The sequence below is a fragment of the Vipera ursinii genome, assembly GCF_947247035.1.
Source record: "Vipera ursinii genome assembly, chromosome: 3".
Lineage (NCBI taxonomy): Eukaryota > Metazoa > Chordata > Lepidosauria > Squamata > Viperidae > Vipera > Vipera ursinii.
Window position 1 is genome coordinate 46,032,162 of NC_139516.1, and position 14,945 is coordinate 46,047,106.

General features: G+C 43.0%; 1 protein-coding gene across 2 annotated transcripts in view; it reads right to left on the minus strand.

The window, feature by feature from the left end:
- Positions 1-14,945, minus strand: part of ATP2B4 (ATPase plasma membrane Ca2+ transporting 4) — a 168,448-nt gene that overhangs the window by 26,866 nt on the left and 126,637 nt on the right. For both annotated transcript variants that reach the window (XM_083360406.1, XM_083360407.1), the window contains exons 13-17: positions 11,691-11,870; positions 10,456-10,543; positions 9,356-9,462; positions 8,432-8,623; positions 7,537-7,750 (exon numbers count right to left, since the gene is read on the minus strand). In XM_083360406.1, the coding sequence (XP_083216532.1) occupies positions 7,537-7,750; positions 8,432-8,623; positions 9,356-9,462; positions 10,456-10,543; positions 11,691-11,870 (781 nt within the window). The remainder of the gene's footprint in view (positions 1-7,536; positions 7,751-8,431; positions 8,624-9,355; positions 9,463-10,455; positions 10,544-11,690; positions 11,871-14,945) is intronic.

Genomic DNA, 14,945 nt, shown 5'->3' on the forward strand with positions numbered 1-14,945 from the left:
AACCACTGCTAAAAGTGGAGCCAAACTTCTGTTTTATCATGACTTTCTAATTGTGCCAAAAGTTTTCTTTTATTGGGTCACTTGTATTCCAGAAACAAACTGAAATTGGAAGAAATGTCCAATGATAAAGTTGAAGCAGAAAATTTGAAATCTCCATCATTATACAATAACAATTATCTAGGTTAAAAAAAGACTTACGAAACTTAAACTATCCTTCCCATAAAAATATTCCTAATATATTATCAATCAATACTTTAAGACAGCAGTCCCCAACCTTTGCGATTTGGTGATCTGGTGGGGGGGAGGGGAACCTGGCCATGCAAGTGGTGGGCTGGTGTGCATGTGTGCGCAGCTCAACATACGCAAGTTGGGCTGCGCGCAACCCGGTTCCAAATAGGCCACAAACCACGAGTGGGCCTTGACCCAGGGGTTGGAGACCCCTGCTTTAAGATATTAATACAACACCTGAAAGTAATACATAATGCTTGATGTAATATTCATTTTTAAACATTCATATTTTCCTTAAAGGTTAAAAAAAAATCTGTGGTACTTTTAATGGTTTTACTTATGGTAATGTCAATCTGAAATAAGCAATAAGATATAATGTATTTATATAATAAAGGAGAATATTTGCAATTCAGGGTTTACTCGTCTCAATCCCGCCAAGACTGAGTGGCTGTGCATATCGGCATCTCGGGCTAATCAGACTATTCCACCTCTAACGATGGGGGTGAAGTGTTACCCCCGTTGATAGGGCTCGCAACTTGGGCGTCCTCCTGGATTCATGACTCAATTTTGAAGATCACATAGGAGCTGTGACCAGGGGGGCTTTTGCACAGGTTCGCCTGGTGTGCCAGTTGCGTCCCTATCTGGACCGAGACGTCCTACGCACAGTTACTCATGCGCTCGTGACCTCCTGTTTGGACTACTGTAACGCTCTCTACATGGGGCTGCCCTTGAAGACCACTCGGAGGCTTCAACTGGTGCAGAATGCGGCCGCGTGAGTTGTAATGGGGGCCTCCCGATACTCCCATGTAACACCTCTACTCCGCGAGCTGCATTGGCTTCCGGTTGCCAATGCCGTTGCTGTCCGGTCAATCGCTGAAGTCACTAGCTAAGTCACCGACCGGACAAGCCAACCATCCTGGTGCCCTAAGTACCGCGGACCCAGTATGGCAAACCTAGGACACGTGAGGGAGTTCGACGTCTGGCACCCCGAAGGATGGGAGTCGCATTGGGGCCAGATCGAGGGGTACCTCCTCGTGAACAAAATCACGGAGGACCGCCACAAGGCCGCCGCGCTCCTATGCCTTAGCGGGCCAGCAGTATATGACATCACTGTTGGCCTTTGCAGCCCGGACCCGGTCGCCACCATACCGTATGCCGAGCTCACAGACCGCCTCAGCAAACACTTCATGCCAAGGCGGTCAGAGCTGTATTGGCGACTCTACTTCGCTCGACGGAAGCAGCAGCCAGGTGAAACCTCCACCGCTTTCATCGTGGCCGTCAGGCACGCCGCCCGCAAGTGCCATTTCCCCGACCTGGAGGACCGAATTCGCGATCAAGTCATCGCCGGTCTCCAAAACGTGCGTCTGCAGAGGAAGCTTGTGGCAAGGCCCACAATGGACCTCGCAGAGCTCACTCTGGAGATAATGGCGTACGAGGACAGCCATCGCGACGAAACCGAGACGTTCGGCGAAAACTCGGGCACCTCCGTCCATCAAGCCAGGGAGCTTGACCAAGGACCCCCGGAGCCCGACTCTGGGGTCGATGCAATCCTCTCCCGCTTCAATCGGATGGTCGCCGGCCGGGAAAGGAACCGCAACCAAGACCGACAGACAGCCCCCAACACGAAGAAAATGCCGACCAACACCAGGGCGAAGTGTGCAAGCTGTGGCGGAAGCCATGCCAGAGCTACCTGCAGGTTTAGGAACGCGAAGTGCCACGGCTGTGGCAAGACCGGCCACATCCGATCAGCTTGTCGCAGCCTAAACCGGGAGACCCTCCACGACCTTGACGAGATCCCCGCAGGTAGGACTGCCCCTCCCCGCCCTCCCTTGGGGGTTGTAGGGTCCGTATTTTCCCTAACAAAAGCACCCGCTAACAACATCCCCAGAGCCAAAGTAAGAGCTTGGGTTAAAATCCAGGGAATCCCCTGTGAAATGGAGGTCGACTCAGGATCCTCCGTTTCCATCCTGTCAGGGGACACCCTCCAGAGAATAGCTAGCAAAACCAATCACCGCATCCCCATCCAACCCTCCAGGGTCATACTGGCAGATTTTCAAGGGGCGCAAATAGACTTAAAGGGACAAGCCACCTTGAAGGTCAATTTTAAAAAATTTTCAGGACACTTAACAGCCCAAATAACAAAACAACCCAGAACCAGCCTCATCGGATTAGACTGGTTCGAGGCATTAGGCATTCGCCTCGAAGGGACAAACCGTATCCACACCAATTCCCTAGAAAATATCTGCAAAAATTTTGCAGATGTGTTTGATGGCTCGCTGGGCAAATACAACGGAGCCCCCATCGACCTCAAGTTCAAACCGGAGATAGGACCAATCAGAATAAAAGCTAGAAAAGTCCCTTTCGCCCTAAAACAAAAAATAGACAGAGAGCTAGACCGCTTACTCAAATTAGGAGTCCTAGAACCCACTGACAGCGGAACTTGGGAAACCCCCATCGTGACGCCTGTCAAACCCAATGGGGAGGTGAGAATATGCGCGGACTATAAAGCGACCCTGAACCGCGCACTCAATCCCCATGCATACCCAGTCCCATCAGTAAGGGATGTTCTCTCGGAAATAGGCTCCGGCTCTATTTTTGCCAAATTGGACCTAGCACATGCTTTCCTGCAACTCCCAGTAACCAGGGAAACAGCAGATGCCCAAACCATAGTGACGCACAGGGGGGCGTTCAAAGTGAACCGCCTCCAATTTGGCATCTCCGTGGCACCTGGAATATTCCAGGAAGTCATGGAACGAACCCTCAAAGGCATCCCCGGAGTCTGCCCGTACTTTGATGACGTTCTCATCGCGGGCGACTCCACCCACTCACTAGCAACCAGGCTGCACGAAGTCCTTACAAGGTTCAGGGCAGCTGGGTTAAAACTAAAACGGGAAAAATGCTCAATAGGAGTTCCCTCCACAGATTTTCTGGGGTACAGAATAGACAGCAAAGGCATTCACCCCACCAATGCCAAAATTCAAGCAATCCAAGCCGCACCCCCCCAAAAAATAAAACGGAGCTCCAGGCATTCCTAGGGGTCATGAACTTTTACCACTCCTTTTTGCCTGGAAAAGCCACCATAGCGGAGCCACTCCATAGGCTTTTAGATAAAGGAGCCCCCTGGCAGTGGACCTCAGTTCAAAATGACAGCTTTAAACAGCTGAAACAATTACTCTCTAGCGATACAACCATATCGCATTACAACGAAACTAAACCCTTATGCATCGCCTGCGATGCTTCACCTTATGGCATTGGGCAGTCCTCAGCCACTCCCTCAACGATGGCACGCAAGCCCCAATTGCATATTACTCCAGGACCCTTTCAAAACCCGAGCGCAACTATGCGCAAATAGATAAGGAAGCCCTGGCCATAGTAGCTGGAATTAAAAAATTCCACGATTACCTCTATGGCAGACCTTTTACAATCTATACAGATCACAAACCTCTCCTGGGCATATTCACATGGGACCGCCAAACCCCGCAAATTTTGTCCCCGCGAATGCTTCGCTGGACCACATTTCTATCCGCTTACTCCTACCAATTAGTCTACAAGCCAGGAAAGGAAATGTCCCACGCTGACGGCCTCAGCAGGCTCCCACTGCCTCAAATAGACCCAGCCCCAGCCCCAGCCGGCCATGTCCTGGCCATACAAGAACTCTCAGAATGCCCAGTAACAGCAAATGACATCGCACACGCCACAAGCAGGGACCCCACCCTCAGCAGGGTACTTTCATGGGTCACATCAGGATGGCAATCATCCTGCCCCTGCCCCCCCGTCCAACCATATTTTGCTAAACGCCACGAGCTTTCTACCCACTTAGGCTGCATCCTCTGGGGATGCAGAGTGATAGTCCCACCATGCCACAGAACCAAGGTTCTCCAAACACTCCATGAGGGCCACCCAGGCATCTCTAAAATGAAGGCTCTGGCACGCAGTTATGTTTGGTGGCCATCCTTAGACAAGGACATTGAGCAGCATGTAGCCGGCTGCTATCTCTGCCAGCAAACCAGACCCGCCCCACCCCACGCCCCAGTTCACAAGTGGGAAATCACATCCAACCCCTGGTCCCGCATCCACCTCGATTTTGCCGGACCATTCCAGGGTCAAACCTTTTTGATTATTGTAGATAGCTACTCTAAATGGCTGGAGGTTCTCCCGGTTTCAAGCACCACCTCAAGTGCCACCATTCAAGCATTAAGGGGAGTCTTTGCAACCCATGGTCTTCCAGACGTAATAATTACTGACAATGGACCTCAATTTACCTCCCGTGACTTCCAGATCTTCACGAGGAGGAACTGTATTAGGCACGCAACATCGGCCCCGTTCCACCCGTCCAGTAATGGCCTCGCAGAGGTCATGGTGAAGACCACCAAAGACTCTCTGCGCAGATTGGTCATCGGAAACTGGCACCGTCGTCTCGCCCACTTCCTCCTCGCACACCACACCACCCCCGTGTCCACCACCGGGAAATCTCCAGCAGAACTAAGATGGGGTCGCCGGCTGGTAACTCGCCTTGACAGACTGCACCCAGACAGGCCAGCGGCAGAAAAAACAAACAACCTGCCACACAAAACATTCACGCAGGGACAAAATGTCTGGGCCCGAAATTATGGGGGAAGGGATAAATGGACCCAGGGGGTAGTTATCGATCAAACCGGCCCCTTGTCTTACACCATTAATGTTGGCGGGGGACTCACATTACGAAGACATGCAGATCAGCTTCGACCCAGGTCACCCCCCCAACACCACTACGCCAGAAGCAGCGGCGGAAAATCCAGAACCCCCCAGCACCATTTACCCAGAAGATATCCCTACTCCTGCCGATCTCCCACCCATCACCCCCGAGGAGGCCCCCGCAACAGTAGAAAGACCTTCACCGCGCAGATCCACTCGACAGAAGAGGCCGCCAGCATACTTGACGGATTTTGAATGGGCTGGAAGTTCGCCGACAAGTTCCAACACCAGTTAGAATTTAATTCGAGTTACTTGTTCAGTTCAAGGGGGGGGGAAAGGGGTGCAACATATTTTAAAACTATAATGACAGCTGTCATAGGCCGCTTTACGCGGCCACACTGACAGCTGTCAAAAGTAACGCACATGCGCAGTCGCTCCCGCGGCCTACAAGTACACGCGGCCGTTTGACAGCTGTCAAACGCCGCGCATGCGCATTAAGACACGAGCTGTCAAACCGTGGCTAGCCCACAGCGGCAGCCGTGAGCTGTCAAAACTGGCGCATGCGCTTTAACGGCGGCTAGCTGTCAAAGCGCCGGCCGGCCGCCAAAACCAGCTGACGGGATTCCCCCCCCCAGCTAACACGCTTGCGCTATCACTGGGGGAGACTCTAAACTACCAGCTGACCCATTGGCCCCGGTTCCTTGGCGGGAAGAATTCCCACAGCTGATTTGCTGTCCCGTTTGACAGCTACCTATATAAGGCATGTTTTCCCTGTTCTGTTTGTCCGGGCTGACTAAAATAAACCTGTTGAATGAAGACGCGTCTCCCTCGTCCTTCTTGCTGTTAATCTACTCTGAGCTGCACTGATGTTACTTAGTTCGCATAACGAAACGTCTGCAAGAAAACAATCAAGTTCAAAGAGCACCAAGGACCCCCCTTATATTTATATCCACAGTGAAGGATGTTTCTTTGACAGTTACTCAAAGATATTTAACAGAATCAAAATAATGAGAACCCTAATATTTAGAAATCACCATGGAAATCTTAAGCTTATAGAAAATATATAGTAGTCCTACTTCAGTTGAATAATATCTGATAATTTATCAGACAGTTGGACAATATTATTCTTTAAAATATCTTTAAAATATCTTTAAAAAAAGAAAAACCCCTTTCTATTTTTCCACATATTAAAGCAAAATTAAAAAATAAAAGACAATTGTTTTTAATTTAATGTAATACAGCATAAGTAGGCAGCAATTAAGTATAACTAGAAAGTGCTTTTTTCCTATTGCTTGCTCCTCTTTCAAACAAGTCTTTGTTTTCATTTTGTCTTACTCTTAGCCTTCCTGCCAACTTCCTTGTCTTCTGCCAGTCTAGCCTTGCCAAATTTTGAATTCCAAAAAGTCTCAACATCACTAATTAATATATTCAAACTAAATCAGTAAAAAAAGAATATAGTTTATATTTAATTCACTTTCTGTGTACAAATGGCTCCTCATTTAAGCAATGTTAGAATTACCTAAGAGGCTGCTGGAAAAATAGACTGTTCCCTTAATGAGAATTCCTTTCTTTATGCATCAATTAAAGTTTGTAGATAATTATTTGAAAACCTTCATTACCAAAACAAAACAGCTTTTAAAATGGAAATGATGAGCTATAAATATATGTATTTCTCAGCCACAAAACCAAAGAGAACAGGCTCTTAGAGTCATAGTGAGATTCTTAAGACTTCAACAGCAAGCAAACTGCAACTGCAGTTGTTCTTCACTGCAGTTTTTCCATACTGCCCACTGAATTTCTGCTGGTTCTACAGCAGTTGAAAAGCACAAAGCGTCTATCAGGGGGAAAAAAATCAAACAGAATAATACAGATGTTTTCCACCTTATGCATCTGGCTTCCTGATGAATGGAAGAATTCAGTTTAACAATACAAACATAAATCTTTCTGTTAGAATGAAGTATTTTTCACTGGAAGGTATTAGTGGTTCACAACTGAAGCTGTACTGAGTTCTAAAAACACACAATAGGGTGTGGAACATCCAGTTTGTGTGGAGTCAAATTTATCAGGAGGAACCTCTTGAGCCTTCTCATTGCCACTTAGTGCAACATAAAACTTGATCCTTCTAAATTTCATTTTGAAGATTCTTTCCATTTACTAACTTGACTATTTCTATCATAAACATACTACAATTTAATTTCATTCATACTAAAGGATCTTGAAGTATCTTTATTTCTTGGCATAGATATGGTGGCTATTTCAGAGAGGATGCAATCAAATATGTAAAACAATCACATGACCTTTTTTTGGCTTCATTTTCTCAAAAGTACTAAAAGAAGAAACATATTTTAAAATCCTCTCATAAATTGAATTAATCAGCTGAGAACTATCATGGAGATCTTTTAAATAGTTTTTTTCACTATCTAGGAAAAGCAAACAGATAGAATATAATTCGGGCCACAGATCTGGGTTGCAAAAACAGAACACTGGATGATAGCAAACAGTTTTCTTTCTCTTTTTACAGCTGAATGATCATCTGGATTTCTGCAGCCCAGTTCTTTTAGCCTTATGCAATCCAAGAACAGAAAAATGATCCCAGATTACCTAGCTGTTCTACACACTGCCCTCTAGTCTCACCTGCAAAAAGTAATGTGAAAATAATGGTAAGCTGGTACATGGCATGTCCCAGAATGTTCTTCATCATGGTTCGGGAAATTAGTGGCTTGTTGCGACCATATGGCCTACGCAGGAGCAAAGACTCCGAAGGGGGTTCTGTGGCAAGAGCTAATGAGGCAAAGGTGTCCATGATCAAGTTCACCCACAACATCTGGACAGCCTTCAGAGGTGAATCCTGCAGAGGAAAAAAAAATCCTTTCAAAAACTAATATAATGCAAACATAGTCCATGGCTATATTCTTCCCCTTACCCCAGTTCTTTAACTTGGGAGTTGACTGGTGCTGAATTCATACATCTGAGTTACTATGATAATCCAGGAATACTAGAATTTGTAGTCCAATATTACTATTGTTAATACGATGATTAAATATTTTGTTAGTTTAGTGTTACAGTATGTCCAAGACTTGTTGCATCTCTTTTGTGCAGCTTCAAGTTGTTCACATTTCTAATTTCAACTGAATAAAGAGGAGTAGCAATTCTGTAATTCCAGTACTGTAGAGGTCTTTGGATAGATGTGATGCAAAAAGAACTGTAGTCTTCTGATGAAAATATAAATAAATTGTTTATAACCATTAGCGATAGTAGTCCATTATACACTGAATTACTGTCTCCATCAGCTCTATTTGTGACCCGCCTGTGGTATCTAATTGGCCACTGTTAGAAAAGCTAAATGAATAGACTTTTGGTTTCCTTCTGGAAAGTAAAGTTCTTGTTCATCTAATTCTCTTCTTATCTTTGAACTTTTTAGCTTTATATGCATCAAGACATTTTGATTGTTGTATTTGAAAACCTCCAATGGAATCTAGATCATCTCATATTCATTTAAAAAAGTCCCAACTCTTTTAGCTGTGGTTACCTGTGTGATGCAAGCACCCGTGAATGCCACAATGACAGCCACGACATTGACTGTCAGCTGGAACTGCAGGAATTTGGAAATGCTATCATATACATTGCGGCCCCACATCACTGCCTTAACAATGCTTGTAAAATTATCATCTGTCAGGATAATGTCTGAAGCTTCCTTAGCCACATCTGTGCCAGCAATGCCCTGAGAAAATAAAGAGCAAGCAGAGGAAAGACAATTAGTTGGAAAGGATGCATTAAATTTGTTTATGTTCAGTTTTAAGTCTTGTAGCCACAAAATGGTCAACCTCAGTTCATTTCAGATCTAACATTGCAGTGTAAATTATATGAAACATTTCATTATTTTTCTGAAAGATCCAAATGAACAAACACAAGGCTCTTTGACAATTAAAATACCTAATCTGTATAATCAGCTTAACTTTTCTTCCCTCCAGTTCAAAAACTGAGGAAAAGCTAGGTACTGCCTCTTTGCTTGGACGTGTTGGTGAAGAACCATAGCATCTGATTAAGGAGGCTGTGAGGCTTATTGCAAAACTCAGTTACAGACACGTGGTGGCAGTCAGTGACTAGAAAACCTATGCCTGTTAGAATAGGCCAGGAAAGCTCAGAAGCGTTAAGCAGGTTCCTGTAGTGATCAATTTTCCCTAATGCTTGCCTGCTGTGTCCTACTGAGCCCAGGGATGGTGAAATTTTGTCTTGGGCTGCAAGATTTCTGACTTCTGCAACTGAAAAAGCTAAAACAGAAAATAGAATGCAGTGAAAAGAACTTTAACATATATACAATGCTGCAGGTTTGTTTTTTTAAAGCCAGCCAGTGTTAACAGTTATCGGTTCCATCATACAAAAATACAAACCAACAAATAATTATCTGCTCCTTTTTTGTTTGCAATGTAGTCCCTAGAATATTAGCTCATACCATAGCAAATCCAACATCTGCTTTCTTCAAGGCTGGGCCATCATTGGTGCCATCTCCAGTTACAGCTACCACCTGCCTCTGCTCCAAAACAGTACTGTCAATAATTCCTGAAAATGAGCTTAAGGTTAGTAGAGGATAAGCAGAGAGCCACTAGATTTACTGGCAAAATTCTAGAAACAATTTATATGGTTATCATGTAAAACCCTGACCAACCTAGGGCTATGATAGTATTTAGTATTTTATTAAATTTGTATACCGCCCTTCTCCCGAAGGACTCAGGGCGGTGAACAGGGCATATATAAATAGAAAATACAAAAATTAAAAGAGAATTAAACAATTGCCCAGATAAAAACAGTAACAGTATAAAAACCCATTAAAAACCCTAACGTCCCCCATCAGGCCAGGCCAGCTTGTTCAAATAAATGGGTCTTCAGACCGCGCCGGAAGGAGCGAAGGTCCGGTGCCGTCCGGAGCTCAACCGGCAGTTGGTTCCATAAAGCCGGAGCGCCCACAGAGAAGGCCCTCCCCTTGGGGGCCACCAGCCGACATTCTCTGACCGGAGGCACCATGAGGAGGCCCTCTCTGTGGGAACGCACAGGGCGGAGGGAAGTTGACGCCGGCAGCAGGTGGTCCCCGAGGTACTCCGGCCCCATGCCATGTAAGGACTTAAAGAATATAACCAAAACCAGTCCTAAAGGACTGTATAGTTTTCGAAGAAATTAATATCTTGTCCACTAAGACAAATTGATATCTTTTTTAAATATGAGGGATATACAAAGGGCTTTATTTTTTTGTTATCATGCCCAGACTCAGGAATTCCCTGCTTCTAAGAAGTTCATATAGCACATTCCCTTGCCAACATTCTGCTGTCAAATATGGATGGAACTGTTATTGCTCAGACTGGTGTTTAACAAATACTTGTTTTGTTTCTGATTTGCTACTTTTTTAAAAAAAAAAACTATTCAATTTTCACTATGTAGGTTGCCTCAGGTATTGCATTTTGGAACTGGATCATACATGAATACATGTCAATTCAGCAAATCTGGCTCTGTAAATGGAATGTATCTGTTCACAAATGCTATCTCTTTGGTTGATCATACCTTTCACAAGGGTGTGTTTATCAGTTGGTGAAGAACGTGCCAAGACTCGAAGTTTAGGCCAGATTTTATCCAGTTGTTCTTGCTCCACCTGCAGAGCAAAACCCCAATAGGAGAAGCTAGCTTAGCTTTGAAAGGGGCTTTGGAACCAGTCTCCCCTCTCCGCTTACAAAAGGTTCTGAAAGCATCATCCACTTTCTCAAAAGAATTTCATCTAATGACCAATGATGAATGGCATAACAATTGAAGGTAGTATGGAGAAACCATTCTGTTAACATTAACATGGATCTGACATATTATCAGAGGATTGCAGAGTCAATACCTTAAAAATTAGCAATATATGATGTCAGCTGCTCCGATACTGCAGGCCATAGCAGATACTTGCAACTTTAGAGAGACCGGCAAAGAAGATTTTGTATACCTACACTGCAGCCTTACAATACTATCTGTTACGTTCATAATCTCTTTCTCTGATGGCTAATCTGCTTTGCATTCCAAAGATTCATGGTTCCACAGAGACCACAGAATGAATCTATCATTTTTTTCCTTTTAATTAAAGATGAAATTAAATGAAATTAAAAACCTACAACCCCAACTGAAAAAAGTATAGTAAACAAATAAAACCTAGATATACTATGGTGATTAAAATAAAGTAGACATGACAAAAAATAAAAATGAAACTATTTAATGGTAAGGAAAAAAAGGAAAACCCCTATTTAATAATTATAAACAGCAATGTAAAAATAAATTCAGTCCTTAAGTTAATTATTAAATTTGGAAATACAGAAACATACTGCTTGATCTTTTCATTTTTAAAGACTTGGACACTCTCCAAAAATAGTTAATAAAGTCATATCCAGGATCTATATCTTAAAATCAGTAGGGGTTTTTTTTTAAATTACATAAAAATTATCTTCTTTGCCATGCAGTAAAACTCTTCCTAAGATGACAAATTTTCATGTTTTCGGGATGCAGTTTGTCATCATATTAGAATGAATACATCACTTAAAACAAAACCATGGATCCCCCCCCCACACACACACATATAAGGGGTGAGTCAGAGTAAACAAAATATGTTTTCATTTATATTTAAATGAAATAAAACAGAATGAAATACAAATAATGAGATTATTCTCCATATTTTAAATAATTTTCCCTCCTGCCTCATTTGGTAACACATTTTGGAGATCTCAGCTCTGACAGAAAATTGATCAGCTTTGATCCCTCCTTCATATTACCTCTCCTTTCTCATTGCGGATCAACCGATTGAATTCCTTCCCTTCCAAGCATAGGAAGTCCTCTCCGGGCAGCAGGATCCCACACTTAGTTGCAATGGCACGTGCTGTGTTAATGTTGTCACCTGTAACCATCCTGACAGTGATACCAGCACGCTGGCACTTCTGAATGGCGTCAGGTACCTATTGGCAAGCCATGAAAAACAGAACCTATAAGCAAGGGACCATGAAGCGGGCAAAAAAAAAATGTCTGAAATAAGAATTAATGGGTGGAAACTGTAATAACTTATATTGTGTGTAGATTTGGCACAGCAGCACTGAGGATTCACCAGAAACGTAAATAAATATTTTAGATCTTTTTCATAATCTTTTATAATTAACTTTATTACATGTTTTTATTCAGTATTAGACCATACTCAATGTATTTTTATTGTCAGGTCAGCATGACTCAGTCCCTCTGAAGGTAGATAGGTTATGTTATACCGTCTGTAAAACTAGGCAGACTTTGGACACTCGGGAGAAGGGCGGTATACAATAAAACCTAAACCTAAAAGCATCATTAATTGTAATATATTGCTATGTCTTCTTGTGTTCAGTTCTGTTTAGTTTAGTTCTGTTTAGTTCTGTTTTATATAATAATAATAATAATAATAATAATAATAATAATAATAATAATAATAATAATGATAATGATAATAATAATAATAATAAAAGTTGGAAGGGATCTTCGAGGTCATCTAGTCCAACCCCCTGCTCAGCCAGGAAACCCTATACCATTTCAGACAAATGAATGTCCAGTCTCTTCTTAAAAACGTCCAGTGTTGGAGCATTCACAGCTTCTGGAGGCAGGTTGTTCCACTGGTTAATTGTTCTAACTGTCAGAAAATTTCTCCTTTGTTCTAGGTTGCTTTTCTCCTTGATTAGTTTCCATCCGTTGCTTCCTGTCCTGCTTCAGGTGCTTTGGAGAATAGCTTGACTCCCTCTTCTTTGTGGCAACACCTGAGTTATTGGAACACTGCTATCATGTCACCCCTCGTCCTTCTCTTCATTAGACTAGGTAAAGGTAAAAGGTAAAGGTTCCCCCGCACATGCGTGCTAGTTGTTTCCGACTCTAGGGGCCGGTGCTCATCTCCGTTTCAAAGCCGAAGAGCCAGCACTTGTCCGAGGACGTCTCCATGGTCATGTGGCCGGCATGACTAGATGCCAAAGGCGCACGGAACGCTGTTACCTTCCCACCGCAGCGGTCCCTATTTTTCTACTTGCATTTTTACGTGCTTTCGAACTGCTAGGTTGGCAGAAGCTGGGACAAGTAACAGGCGCTCACTCTGTTACGCGACACTCGGGATTCGACCCGCCAAACTGCCGACCTTCTGATCGACAAGCTCAGCGTCCTAACCCACTGAGCCACCGCGTCCCTTCATTAGACTAGACATACCCAATTCCAGCAGCCGTTCTTCATATGTTTTAGCCTCCAGTCCCCTGATCATCTTTGTTGCTCTTCTCTGTACTCTTTCTAGAGTCTCAACATTTTTTTTACATCATAGTGAACAAAACTGGATGCAGTATTTCAAGTGTGGCCTTACATTTGAATGTTTAATTTTATGTGTTGGCTTATGGCTGTAATAATAAATTGATTGAAACTTATATTGTAATGGCAAATTTATTCTTCAATCATGGATTGTGCCATGGCCTCGTAATCTGTTTACAAGGAGGGACAACCAACATGGGTTTGCAGAAACAGAAAACATTTAGGAGAACAATTCAAAGAGCACTAAGGACTGAGGGGGAAAAACTGAAAACCAGAGGTGGAGAGGGGCTGACATACCAAGTAAGAGCATCCTGCTCTACAACACTTGACTATCAATTCCACTTACCTGAACAATTATATCATGAAACCACAAGTCAATGGCATAAATTAGCTAATCAAGTGTTGAACAAGAACCAAGGAAATCCAGATTCCAGTTGCCCCTTGTGGAACTCTTTGGGGACAACCATTACCTCTTACTAAGTTTAAATTAGCTCCACTGGATTCTTAAAGCAGTTGATATGATAATGCAAATATGACACGATGTCCAGAAATTTTTTGTTTTTAAAAAGGAAAATATTCTGTATTTACTCTGAGTCTTAATGTAAATCTCATAACAATTTGTGAGAAGAAACCAAGTCTATAATTCCTTAAAGGCAGTGTAACCTATTTTGTGTTTTGCAAGGATTTTGCATCTTGCAAGGGAAGATCAAATATTTCCATTAAGAAGTGAGAAGAATTACAACAGGAACTACAAACATGATAATCTGCTAAGTGCAGATTATTTTGAATGGCACTATATAGATGTATTAATAGAAAATGCTCAAGCATTAAATTGCTCTACATTTTTTTCTACTGGGCCTGTGAAACATGTTCTCCTGCCCTCTACTCTGCCATGCCATAACTAATAATTTTGTGACACCTGGGCAACACACATGTATTTCAGTGCATGCGTATACAACACAATATGCATGATGGATTGTGGTCTCAACATAAATAGCGAGGCAAAATATTTGCGTGAAATGATTTCTAGAACAGACATCCTTCTTGCCTATAAGGATATATATAACTTCTTGCCTTTCTTCAAACATACAGTGCTGTTAGGGGTCCATTTTATCCCTCTCCTGTGGTGGAATGGCAGTATAGAAACTGATTAACTTCCACCCCTTGACTGCATCAGATCACCACTGCTTAAATTAACTCATATAGATCAAACCATACACAGAGTGATAGTAGCGCTAAGGACTGATTGAGAAGAGAAACACCATTAAGAAATCCACAAACTGAATCACTGCCTCCAGACTAGTGCATGCAAGGCATCTGTGAAGCCATTTTCAATCCCAGATATTTCAGCATCTAATTATGGGAACAATGTGCAGGGGGCCAATTCTGAAATGTAATCAAGCAGCAGTCATAGGCTAGTTTATTGTGTTATATCAGTTGTCTGCTTGTCACTCCACAGAAATTGTGAGAGAAAACAGAGGCTGGGAAGGATGAAGTAAACCAATTTCCCTCAGTAAGTATAATTTCATCGTGGATTATATTTGGCTGCTTTAAAAAGGAATTTGTAAATTATAGTTGCCATTTTTAGGGCAGATATATCTGGTGTTCTTTAATAGGTATAGAGAATGCATAATTTTTAAGTGAAGCAGTAATCAGTCAAAACTCTTTTTCCTTTTCTAGATGTCTACATGTCTTTTCTTGACAGTTTCCAATACCTGCAACAATTACAA